The following is a 13,207-nucleotide window of genomic DNA, read 5'->3' as shown; positions in this document are numbered from 1 at the left end:
AGTAAAGTTTCTTTCATATTTTTCTTAATTAGACTCACTTAATGTTCATAAGGTGTCATCCTGTTCTAGAGTTTCCACTCTTTGCAGTGTTTTTTTAAAACAAACAAATAAAAGGGGATATTCTTTTGCAAATACACCATTCTCATACACATGTAATCCTTTTAAATCCAGGAAACAATTCAGCGTGTATGTCGTCTCGCTCGTATGATAATGTCTCCCCATGAGGTAGGCCACGCCCTCCTGGTAGCCGACGGCAACCCTGGATTGAGTAACCTGTTTGCCCGTCTTGCAGCAAGCCTATGTGGGTTTAGTGTGTCAGAGATCAGCGCTGCACCTGAGGCATCCTCTAGGAACTATAAGATTGATCAGTTCAAGGCTGATCTTGTGGCTATGTACACCAAGGCTGGAGTCAAGGTTAGTTTCACTAAACTATAAGATTGATCAGTTCAAAGCTGATCTTGTGGCTATGTATACCAAGGCAGGAGTCAAGGTTAGTTTCACTTAAGTATAAGATTGATCAGTTCAAGGCTGATCTTGTGGCTATGTACACCAAGGCAGGAGTCAAGGTTAGTTTCACTTAAGTATAAGATTGATCAGTTCAAGGCTGATCTTGTGGCTATGTACACCAAGGCAGGAGTCAAGGTTAGTTTCACTTAAGTATAAGATTGATCAGTTCAAGGCTGATCTTGTGGCTATGTACACCAAGGCAGGAGTCAAGGTTAGTTTCACTTAAGTATAAGATTGATCAGTTCAAGGCTGATCTTGTGGCTATGTACACCAAGGCAGGAGTCAAGGTTAGTTTCACTAAACTATAAGATTGATCAGTTCAAAGCTGATCTTGTGGCTATGTATACCAAGGCTGGAGTCAAGGTTGGTTTCACTAAAGATGATCTAAAATTTTTTTATACACAACATAATCTTTTTTATTGCGCTCCACATACCTATGAATTAACCTTTGGTATGGAAAGCTTATACGTACATTGTAGATAAATATTTGATACCAAACATACATTTTGTCCATTGACGCGCACTACGCGTCGCCCTCCCGCAAAAGGGCTTTTAGCGCGGACTGCGCATCGCCTTCCTGCACAAAAGCTGTTAGCGCGTACTGTTTACTGCACGATAACGGCCCTTTCGCGGGAAGGTGATGTGCTTCGCGCTTACGGCCTTTGTGCAGTAAGGCAACGCGCCAACGGCCTTTGTGTGTTAAGGCGACGATTTTTCATTTAGAGCTGTTTTATCTGTATTTTCCTATTCTTATAAAAGGAAGTAAAATAGATATTAATCTTAGATGAGTTTTGAAATACTTATAGAGTTTATGAACCAACTCACTGTTTGTTGTCTGTTAAAAACCACTGAATATGGGTATTCTGTCTGCTGATTGGAAAACAGATTTTAATTTGCAATTAAGTTTTTATTTCGGTTTGTATCCATTTAGAGCTGGTACATATATATCTGTATTATCCTATTTTGACAATTGGAAGTAAGTTACATATTGACTGAAATTAAGTTTTGAAATACTTAGTGTTTGTGGACCAAAATCATTGTGCGTTCTCTAAAACAACCACTAAATATGGGTACTCTGTCTGCTGAAAGCACATTTCAAAATTGCAATATATTATTTTTCCATCAATTTTATCAGGGTGAGAAGATACTTCTGCTTCTGACTGAAGAGGATCTCCATGAGGAAGATTTCTTGGTTTATGTTGGTGAGTTTGTTGTGACTGGAGCCATCACTCATCTTTTCTCAAGTGAGGAACAGACGACTATCATCAATTCCATACGTACTGAGGTCACTGCAGCAGGTCTCACCTACACTAGGGAGACAGCATGGAACTTCTTCCTCAAGTATGAACATTTGTTGTTTTGATAAATTCAAGTACTGTGTGAAGTACTTGTAGTACTTGGTAATTACTGCAAGCTTATTTAGTAAGTCTTGAACACACTTCCGGCAAAGGAGTGAAAACATTGCTATGTATAACTTTTCTTGTAGTATTTGGTCATAAAGCTTGTAGTAATGAAATAGAGAGGATCAGATGCTTTATGCATAACAGATTTATCACAACAATGTTTAAGGGGGCAAATTCCACTGCAGGAGGTTCCCCCATCACCCCCCCCCCCCCACACACACACACACTTTTTAGGATATATGGCGCCTTAGGTCCTGTTTCATACAGAATTGTTATAAAAATTGAGAAAGATTTCAGTAATCCTAAACTGTTATTCCAAATTTGTTATTACAAGTTTTATAAAATGGGGCCATGCTCTTGCCCTAGGTTTACATCATTCTGTCATTCTTTCCATTTTACTTTTGTGAACTTTGACATCACCAGGACTGTGAGGAACAACTTCCGAGTGGTTTTGATCTCTGCTGATACCGGTCATGATTTCCAGCGGAGGTGTAGAGAGTATCCTGCCTTGACGGAACATCTGAACTGTTACTGGTATCAACACTGGACTAGAGAGAGACTAGTTGACCATGCTATGACCTATTTACAAGGTAGGGTATATTATATTGATATTGCCTCCCTAGAGATTAAATATAACATGTTATTTCCCTGACAGAGAACAGTAAAAAATGCTGTTAATTACTCAAAAGGTGTGCTATATTAATGATATTGTCTGACTAGAGGCTGAATATAACATTATTTCCTGACAGAGATCAGTAGATCGTGCCATGACCTACCCACAAGGTATGGTATATTATGAAAATATTGCCTACCTAGAGGTATAATGTAAAATTTATTTTCTTAGGGGGGACGATACAATGGCCTGTATTTTCAAGTCCAGTTTAACTGAGGCCATGTTCTAACTATAAGCTAAAATTATGGGAAGCCAAATATGTCACAACTTTTTTTTAGAGTAAAAAGGGGCCTAAGCTTTCGATCCTAGCAGAATCTTCACCAGAGGCAAAATGACAAACATAAAGTGGAATGTCCATAATATAGACCACAGACAAGCTACAGCAAAACTAGAAACAAGGAGACAAAAGGGGCTTTTTCTACATAGTATGTTTCTTATGGTTGCTGTGCTCTTGATGATGTTGATGATGATGGTGATGGTGATGATGATGATGATGATGATGATGATGATGATGATGGTGATGATGATGATGATGGTGATGATGGTGATAATGATGATGATGATGATGGTGATGATGATGATGATGGTGATAATGATGATGATGATGATGGTGATGATGATGATGATGATGATGATGATGATGATAATGATGATGATGATGACAATGATAATAACGGTGGAGACAGTTATCTTTCACAAACATCTCTACTGCTAGATATTTATGTCACAGTTGGCTCTCCATGATTAAGCTACAACTTTAGAGTAGAGTTTAATTCATATGCGGGCCAATGTAATTTCAACTGTTTAATGAAGTGTATATGCATCAAGACTACAAATAAACATCCGCCTACGGCAGGATATCTTTTGTGTATTGAGTTATCCATTCTTATCATTTCTTTTCTTCAGGTACTGAAGGCATGAACAACATCCAACAAGAGAACCTTGCTCATCTTCTAGCCACAATGCATCTTGCTATAAGACAGTTAGATGGAGAAGAGAAAGGACCAGGGAGATACAAACATCTTACTAATACTACATATGAGAAGTTTGTAGAGAGGTGAGTTTGGAGGAGGTTGATGATGCTGGTGGTGGTGGTGGTGATGGTGGTGGTGGTGATGATGATGGTGATGATGATGATGGTGATGGTGATGATGATGATGGTGATGGTTGTGGTGGTGGTGATTGTGATAATTGAATTTCATAGCAAGCCATAGTTCTAATTCAGACTTCTGTACGTACAAAGTTTATTCTGGAAGGTCTTGGTCAATCTGACTGGCATCTGCTCCACCTGAATCTTTGATTGAATTTATTGAAGGGAAGATTCATCAATTAATTGTTTTCTCTATTAATTATCTTTTAGGTTTCTATCAATGTACAAGCAGAGACAGGCCAAAATTCATGAGGAACATCTGACGGTCACCAAGGCTCTCCATCATATCAACAGAGAGAACAAACTAGCCATGAGACTACAGAAGCAACTAGAACATGAACTTATTGTGCTGGAAGAAAGGAAAGATGTAAGAAACTTAATCTTCACGAAAGAAGATGAATGATACAATTTTGTTTTGATTTGTTGTTCTATAGTTTTCTTTGATTAACTTAGATTCCAGGAACATGAATATGAATTATAAACAGAAGAAAGTAAAGAAATTCATGTCATCCTTACAAGATATACTGAAGGGAATTTCACTTCATTGACATTCAAGTTCATGTCTAATAGGAATGTTGTACACCTTCAAAGTCAACATTGCCAATTTGAATATTGTGTTGATTTAGAGGCCGTTCCCATTACGCTTTCTAAAACTAGTTTACTGGAAACCGATTCAGGAAACCAGTTTGGAAGATCGCCTTGCTAACATTCCCACTTGATCACACGAAAGTGGTTTTCAAAATCACTTCACGGAAAGTGATCTTGTTGCTATAGAAACGCTCTCAGTGTGGTGACACTTTTCGTGCGAAATTTGAAATTGCAGCGTAGGCATTCTACACTTGTTGTGTGGAGTAGCGCGCTCAGAATGTGCGAAGATCGTTTCCCGAAGAACGGTTCTGTCCTCACACTAAAACCAGTTTAACGAGGCAAAGCGATCTTGAAAACTACATGACGAGGTGGTTTTCCGAACTGGTTTGGAAGATCGCTTCCAAGACCACTTCGCTATGAGTGAAACTAGTTTCCACCTAACACTAATGTAGGGAGAATAGTGTCTTAGTGATGTTGTCTATTCTATGTCCTCTTTCACCACAATTTCACTATTTACTTGCACATTCTATTGTTCCTCCTAATTCAAAGGCAGGAAATCCAGTGAAGAATTTGTTGTCTGAGCCAATGTTTGGTCAGATTTGCTATGAGATTTCTATTTCCTAGATCATGATCTATTTTTCATAGTAAGCCAAATGCCTAATCTAATCTGCACTTGGTCAGTGAAAGTGTGGTCTAAGATAACAATTGGCTAGTTTGACTTTATTAGGGAGTTATGAAGTTCTTGAAGATCCAACTTGTTAAATTTGGAAGACATGTGTTACTCAGCATCATTGAACCGTTTTATATTTCCTTTTTATCTTTTAGGGGACCATCAAGCTTCTGTCACAGATCGGTCAAGACAAGGCCATTGCTGGTCAACAGGTCAAGATAGTCATGAAGCAGCTGGACAGTCTCCTCAAGCTCAAACAAGCCCTTCCTAAGTATACCCTCGCACACGAGAGGGCGGTCTACAAGACTGTAGCAGTGGTTGCGGACACCAAGAAGGTCGTCCAGACGTTGGACGTGACGAGTCTAGGGGAGCTTAGAGGGATGCATAAACCTGATGTAGATATTGAAGATCTACTAGCTTCCATCATTATGATTTGTAAGTCAATGAATCAATAAAAATACTACCATTGTTTTTACCTTAGGAAGCCATTTTAGATTTCAATTCATTCTGACTAATCTCTTATTCATCCCAGGGGCCCGTTGCAGAAAAAGTTGTAATCAAATGCAGCTCTAAAAATCATGCGCAACCTCATTTTCAACCAATTAACAGCGCGCATTTTGGACTCATAAATCATGAAGTAGATGTCTGAATTAAGTTTTTGCAAAAAATAAGCATTGATTTGATATGTTGTTTGTGTAATTAAGAAGGTGTAATGATTTTATATCTCTTACAGTGAAATCTCCTGCATCTGACCTGACCTGGAGCAAAGGAGCAAAGCGTCAGATGGCAAACATTGAAAGGTAACTTTATTATTATTGTTATTGTTTTTTCAGCTAATTTCTGTTTTGTCAAATCTTGTTTTTCACATGTTGTAAAACAAAGTAGTCTGTTTACTATATTTTAAAACTTATTCTTTTCTCATAATTGTTCATCACCAGTCATTAAATCACACGGTAGGCCAAATTAGAGACTGGTCACATGTACATCCATAACACTTGGTCTTACAATTCTTTTAATACATTAATGGTATTTCCTTTGCTCTTTTTAGATTCCTTGAAGAACTTGCTTCCTTTGATGATTCTGAGCTTCCTGAGTCTACCCTGAACCTAGTGGAACCATACCTCAAGAAGTCCTCCTTCCAGGCCAAGAACATGCTGAGAAAGAATGCTGCTGCTGCCTCACTGTGTAATTGGGTCAGAGGGGTCTGCAGGTAAGCCTATTTCCTTTCCTTTTTGCTGTCATTAGAGGTGTTATGGTTCAGTTGATAAGTCTCTAGACTTTGTACCATAAGGTCTAGGGTTCAAATCCCACGACAGCGCTCACGTCCTGTTGTCAAGCCGTTATCTACATTTGCCATTCTCCGCTCAGGTGTAGTAAATGGATACCCGGTAGGAAGGAATTCCTTGAATGCTCGAGCGTTCGATCTGTGAAGCTGGGGTAATAGTATGCAGCGCTTAAAAACATTTAAAACGGTGCTATATAAATGTTGCATATTGTTATCATCTCATATTCCTCATTTCATGCTAGAGAGGGTTGTAGTTAGTTCAGTGGGAAGTATCTGCTGTATGCCAAAATATTGTGGTCTCAATTTGAGATGTAGGAGACTTGAATGGGAATTGAGCTCTCTAGCCGTAGGCACTGTAATATAGCATTTGCTAGACTTACGGAATACTAGGGTGTCTCGAGGTACCTCCAGTGTCTCTGCATTCTGTTAGCCGGGGCTCCTATGAAATAATTTGTTTTACACTGTCTAGGATGATACAACCCTTGCACTCAATCTTGTTTTGTCTGTGTTGGATCGTAACTGGAGGGAGACCAGTCTACATATCTCTTTTCTATATAAAGCTTTTTTCTCTCAACTTCCCTGAGCCTTTGATATATAATTTTCTTCTTTATCATCATCCACCATCACCACCACCATAATATAGTTCTTCTTACCCCTTCCAAAACACTATCCTCCATAGCCAAGCTTCCATTACCCCACTTGCCTTCTTTTGTTTGATAGCTCACATTCATATCCTGCATTTTCCTCATAGGTACCATCGTCTGATGATCTCCAAGGTCAAGCCGCTTCACAAGAAGGTTGAAGAGACAAGGGTAGCAATTGAGGAAGCGGAGCACAAGCTCTCTATGCTGGAGAATAAGAAGAAGGCATTAGAAGAGAGACTCCTGGACCTGGCCCTGAGCTTTGAGAGTGCCACGGTGGACAAAAATGACCAGGAAGATTTGTCAAGGAAGATGACCAAACAACTGGATACTGCTAATAGATTCAGACATGTGAGTACTGGACACTGTTAATAGATTTAGACATGTGAGTACTGGACACTGTTAATAGATTTAGACATGTGAGTACTGGACACTGCTAATAGATTCAGACATGTGAGTGATGTGATCGACCATATTTTGTGGAGCATTGTGGTTTAGTGGTTCCTTAGTCTTGCCTTTGAAGCAGAGGGTTTTGGGTTCAAATCCCAGTCATGGCGTAAAGTGCCCTGAGCAAGAAATTGCTGTAGTAATGTGTATATATAGTGCGCCATTGAATAGGCGATAATTTAGTTAGTGCTTACGCTGTTGGAGACTGATAGCTATTGCGTGTTTTCCATAGACTCTAGTCACACAAATGCAGGCTGTGTCTCCACATTGGTAATTAATTATTAAATATGATGTAGTAACTTTCCTTATATGTCTTCACTGGCTAATATGCATTGTATGCCCCGCAAAAAAAATCCTACATGTACTTCATGAATCTGATCTGCATAAGTTCTTAATAATTTTCCAAGTATGTGTCTATTTTACAATTTCTCATACTTCATTTGTGATAGATCCTTGCTATGGAGCACCAGCACTGCATCCAGATCTGTCAATCCCTTCCTCAACGAGAGTTTGCAATCTCTGGAGCCATTGCAATGGCAGCAGCCTTCGCTACTTACCTTGGACCTTACGATCCCAAGTTCCGTCGTTCCGTCCTGACAGTTCATTGGCCGCTGTGTCTCCAAGAAAGAGGTGTTCCTTTGGTAATTGATGCCATAGATCCAATGAAAGGTGGGTCATTGCATATATTACTAAACTTTTCAACTTATAAAGTAACAAAGAGATCTATAACTAGAGTCATGTGAATTTAAATTGTTTTTATATTTTATAATTTGAATTGCTAGGTCTGTTTCTAAAGATGAACTGAAATAGAATATTTAAAGTTTGGCACTCACACTATGACTCTTAACCCTATCTAGGCCGGGGTATTTTGGGAGTTCATATGGCCGGGGGGGGGCCTCCCAGGCCCCCCCTTAAGATCTCGGCCGTCGACCGTGCGATCGCGCCGAAAATTGGCACGCGGGTTGCCTGGGACATAATCTACAAGATTGTATAGTAATTTTTTTCATGCGAATTGCTATTAAGTGATTATGCTAATTTATGCATAATTAGTATGCAAAATCATTCTTTTTCCTCTAACTCCCTAAATAAAGCTCCAAATGTACTAATTTTTGGTATAGAAACTCTTTGTGGTGTTCTTAGCAAGTGTCCATGAAAAAAATTGCGATATCAAATCATTTTCTTATGTATTATATTGTTTTTTGCAATTTCTTATGTATTTCTTTGTTTTTTGACCTTTTGTTTTTCATTGTTTTTTCAATGAAATTTGTTGGGGACTCTTCTGTGATCATAAAAAGCATAAAATAAATACATTTAGACCAGCAAAACTAAAAATAATCATGCATTTATGAATTTTGGTTGAAAACACAATTTGCATTGACTTTGTACACAAAATGACGCAAAATTGGTCTCAAAAGTTGCGCAAGACTTGAAAGTAAAAAGTCAGCGAGCCGCGCGGTCAAAAAAATTTGCGCGGCGAAAATATCGCGCGATTCGTTGAGGGGGGGGCCTCCGAGGCCCCCCCCCCCGGCCTAGATAGGGTTAAGTTGGAGATCTCTTTGTTACTTTTATATTCAAATAATCTGTTGTAATAATGAATTTTTAAACTTACATTTTTGAATATTAGAATTTTAACTCTTAGATACCAAACATCAGTTAGACTCAATTAAGCCAGAATATTCTTTTTGAATATTTGCCATTCGTTTCAAATTAGTGGAGCTGGTGCCCATTTCATAACGGACCTTTGCCATAAAGGCATCTACCATGACAACCGTGATTCCGATTGGCCGATGAGCCCTGTTACCATGGTAGTAGCCATTATGGTAAAGTTACAACAGTTGTAGGTCCTTCATGAAACGGGCCCCTGATGTCACAGATCATCTCATCATCATCATTCTTTGTTTGTAACCATGCAATTTTTACCCATGATTACTTTTTTTGCAATCATGCATTTTTCACCAATGTTTTCTTTGGATCTTCAACTGATTTGATGTACCGTACATATTCTCACCTATTCAGGTTGGATTGTTGAATGGGCTATCCACACTTCACCCAAGACCAGAGCAAACACCGGTATGGAGAGTGCCATCCCACCCCTGGACCTCGGCCAGCGGGACAGCGATGGAACACCAGCACAACGACAAGAAGATGAAGCCAAGACACCGATCAACGAACGAGTGACTGAGAATGAAGGAGAGGTGGAGGATGAAGGAAAGGAAGAAGATGGAGAGAAGGAAAGAGAAGATGAAGGAGGAGAAGAAGATAGGAAGAGCCAAGAAATGAAGGAGAAGGAAGAGGAGATGAATGCTCTGCTATCTCAGACACAAGGTAGAGTAATAATAATAATATGCATTTATAATGTCATCTACAGTATATACATGTACTAGATGTAATCTATTTAGAAGGATACTATTATTATTTCATCAGCTTCAGCTCAAGCTGCCACTTTCAATGCTCAGTGCATTCAAGGAATTATTCCTACTGCATACCCATTCACGTCACCTGGGTTGAGTGGTAGCACAATTTAGGTGGTGTGAATGGGTACACAGCATTGTGGCCCAGTGGAATAGTATGAGGACTTTGAAACAAAGGCTCATGGTTCGAATCCCATCCATGGCGTAATTTCTTTTAGCAAGAAATTGATCCACATAGTGCTGCACTCCGCCCAGGTGAGGGGAATGGTTATCGGCAGGAAGTAATTCCTGAAAAAGCTGTGAGCAGCGTAATATTTGTTAATCTTTGTGACTTTATTGTGACATCACTCCTGCATGATAATCCTGGCAGTCTGGTCAACAGGCTGCATTAGTCAATGTATTTCTGCTTACTAATCCACTGAGCCACAACCCCTCAAAAAATGATACATTCTAAAAATCTTCTGCAGAAGCCCAAGAGACTCCACGCAATGAGCAGCCGACGGGAGAGGAACCTCAACGAGGGGTGACAGCAATGAGTGGCATTGCAGAGAGCCAGCACGCTTACGACGTTGATGCATTCCCTCAGATAGGCAGTGCTGAGTACCAGAGATATGTACAATCACTCATCAAGCTCTTAGTAGGAGAGAAGAGTGTACATGATTGGGGAACTAAAGGTATGTATCAATGCAAGGTCTGGGTTGTGTTCATATAGAAAGTCTTGTTCAAGCTTTAACCCTAAATCTCCCGGGGTATTTTGATTCTTGTTATTCCCGTGGGGGGGCCATTATGGCCCCCCCTTAAGATCTCAGCCATCGATCACGCGAGCGACGCAAAAATTTGCACGCTGGCAGTATGCGATGTAATCTACAAGGCTGTATGGTAAAATTTTCCAAAATAATGAGATTTCATATTATATGAATTAATTATGCTAATTTATGCATAAATCATACTTTTTGCTCTAATTCACTAAATAAAGCTCCTAGAATGCTAATTTTTGGTAAAAATTTTCTGTGTAGCATTCTTAACAATCGTAATTCAAAAAAAATTTGGTTTGGAAATAAATTTCTTATGTATTTTATTGTTTTATGAATTTCTTATGTATTTCTTTGTTTTTTTAATTTTTGTTTTTTATTGTTTTTTCAATGGAAATTGTTCCAGACATAATTCTTATCATAAACAAGGCAAAATTAATTAAGTTTAATCAGTAAAAGTAGAAATAATGATGCATTTATGAATTTATGCATAATGTTGCGTAATGTCGTAACCGCGTACCCGGGCGTCACAACTTTGGTCTCAAAATTTGCGCGAGACTTGAATGTAAAAAGTCAGTGAGCTGCGAGGTGAAAAAATTTCGCGCAGCAGATATATCGCAAAAATTGTTGAGGGGGGGGCCACAATGGCCCCCCCCCCCGGGAGAATTAGGGTTAAAGCAGTTTGTAAATCACAATAAAACTGCAGTATGTGCTACATTGTATGTTGACATCTATGCCTGATGTTTAATTTTAAGATTTATTTTTTTACAATACAACTACATGTAATAAATGATTTTAGGGGGTTTAAGTCACTATGAAAGACACTCTGAAGGATAGCAGTGTGAACATTACTGTAGGATCCAGCATAAATCAAATTGAATAAATCGACTATGTTTACATCTACCCAAGATGTAGAAAATCTAATACTAAATTAAAGCTTACACCTGCATAATAGTTACATGTATTATCTCAGTTTTCTTTGCTAATTTTGATTAAAATTTAACCCTCAATTTACTGGGGTATTTCAAACCAAGATCTCACTTCAGGTCTTAGACAATACTAGTGTGAATGCTGCAAAAATTTGTGCATAGTGCAGACGTAAACTACATGACTTTATAGTAAAATTTAGAAAAAGAAAAAGAGTGTTTATATCAAGTTATTTTAGTTATGTTGCTGATTTATAATTGGAAGTAAGATAGACATCAAGGGAAATTATCTATTCTTTTAAATGAAATAATATTTCTTTTTCAATCTAGGCCTGAGCTTGAGGCAAATGGAGAATCTTGCCATTCAGAAGTCGTCATGGCAACGACCTCCATACCTGATTGACCCTGATATGGAGGGCGTACGTTGGTTACGGAGAATGATCTATCAACATCGCCTCGTTAATATTGATATGCAGACAAGGTGAGCTGCACTCTTTTATTCCCCAATCAACTGCTTGTAGCTTTCAAAACTGTGTAGTTTTCCTAGTACTTCCGAAAGAAAAAAAAGTAGAAGTATCTGTTGAATAAGATTTGAATAATATCTGTAGAGACAGAAAATATTATGCAAATGAATCATAAATATATTTGTTATAGGAGTAGAAAAATTGAATAATTAGTATATAGAGATAAAAAAAATTGCATTGCAGAATAGATTTAGTAAAGCATTAAATATGCCATTAGACAATAGATTTTTTAGAAAAATAGATATTCCTGCATGGTGCTTGTGTTATGTATTTAAGAGTTACATGAAGTGCTTTCTGTGGTGACTCCTATAGAGTCACAGAATTCTATAATCAACTGATTGATTGATCGAAGGAGAGCAGATATCAACTCTCCTTGAATCCCCCCCCCCCCTCTGTTCGTACACAGCTATAGTCTAGAAAACAATTGAGATATAATGTACAAAGCCTGAATTTTTTGCAATTTACAGATTTAGAAACTTGTTACACTTCATTTTTATATTTCTACCCCCATTTCCTTCATGCATGTTCCATTTGATATTTTCATCGCTAGATGGTAAGTTTTAGCATTTTATGCATTTAAATATTTTCCTGGAAAGCATTTTCTAAAGGTTCCTTCAGGTGCGATATGACAAAGTTCAGCAACTGACGTTGTACAATAGTCAATGTGCTATGGAGATATGAGTTTTAGAAAAGTAATTAGGCAGAGGCAACAAAAAACATTGTACCTTTATATGTCAGCGCAACACAATCCATCCAGAGAACAAGCTCATTAGATCACTCAGCACTGATTTTGAAGTCATGATACAATGTATCTTTATTGTTACTGAACTTTGTCACATCATTAATGAATGAGGCTTGAATGTTCGTATTTGCCTGTGCTGGTTGAGGGACGTTTGTTGTTTTGAATTGTTGATTTTGTTTGATTCCTGTTGTGTTGGTGTTTCATTTTGTTGGTTGTGGGATTAAATGGTATATTATTTTGAAGAATTGCTTTTTGTAAAACTGATTTTGATAGTATCTTTTTTATTATATTCCTAAATATCTAATTATTTCATTTATTTCATGTTGAATTTGACAACTCTGTGACACCCCCACCCCCATTACCCCCATGAAAAAGAAAATTAAAACAAATATTAATGAAGTGATATTGAAGAAAAAAATTATAATTAAGGTTCTTCTGGGAGTTTAGGGATCTTCTGTTTGTATATTTTTGGTCTCTTCAAAAAGAAA

General features: G+C 38.1%; 1 protein-coding gene across 1 annotated transcript in view; it reads left to right on the top strand.

Annotated features, from left to right (window-relative positions):
- LOC121419754 (dynein alpha chain, flagellar outer arm-like) overlaps positions 1 to 13,207 on the top strand; it is an 85,874-nt gene that overhangs the window by 46,802 nt on the left and 25,865 nt on the right. The window contains exons 26-39 of the mRNA XM_041614211.1: positions 172 to 414; positions 1,643 to 1,848; positions 2,334 to 2,500; positions 3,490 to 3,640; positions 3,944 to 4,100; positions 5,147 to 5,426; positions 5,725 to 5,791; positions 6,040 to 6,201; positions 7,028 to 7,268; positions 7,814 to 8,033; positions 9,381 to 9,689; positions 10,243 to 10,449; positions 11,784 to 11,934; positions 12,528 to 12,530. Of these exons, the coding sequence (XP_041470145.1) occupies positions 172 to 414; positions 1,643 to 1,848; positions 2,334 to 2,500; positions 3,490 to 3,640; positions 3,944 to 4,100; positions 5,147 to 5,426; positions 5,725 to 5,791; positions 6,040 to 6,201; positions 7,028 to 7,268; positions 7,814 to 8,033; positions 9,381 to 9,689; positions 10,243 to 10,449; positions 11,784 to 11,934; positions 12,528 to 12,530 (2,564 nt within the window). The remainder of the gene's footprint in view (positions 1 to 171; positions 415 to 1,642; positions 1,849 to 2,333; positions 2,501 to 3,489; positions 3,641 to 3,943; positions 4,101 to 5,146; positions 5,427 to 5,724; positions 5,792 to 6,039; positions 6,202 to 7,027; positions 7,269 to 7,813; positions 8,034 to 9,380; positions 9,690 to 10,242; positions 10,450 to 11,783; positions 11,935 to 12,527; positions 12,531 to 13,207) is intronic.

The sequence above is a fragment of the Lytechinus variegatus genome, chromosome 8 (assembly GCF_018143015.1).
Source record: "Lytechinus variegatus isolate NC3 chromosome 8, Lvar_3.0, whole genome shotgun sequence".
In the NCBI taxonomy this organism is placed as follows: Eukaryota; Metazoa; Echinodermata; class Echinoidea; order Temnopleuroida; family Toxopneustidae; genus Lytechinus; species Lytechinus variegatus.
This window is presented reverse-complemented; position numbering and strand designations above follow the sequence as displayed.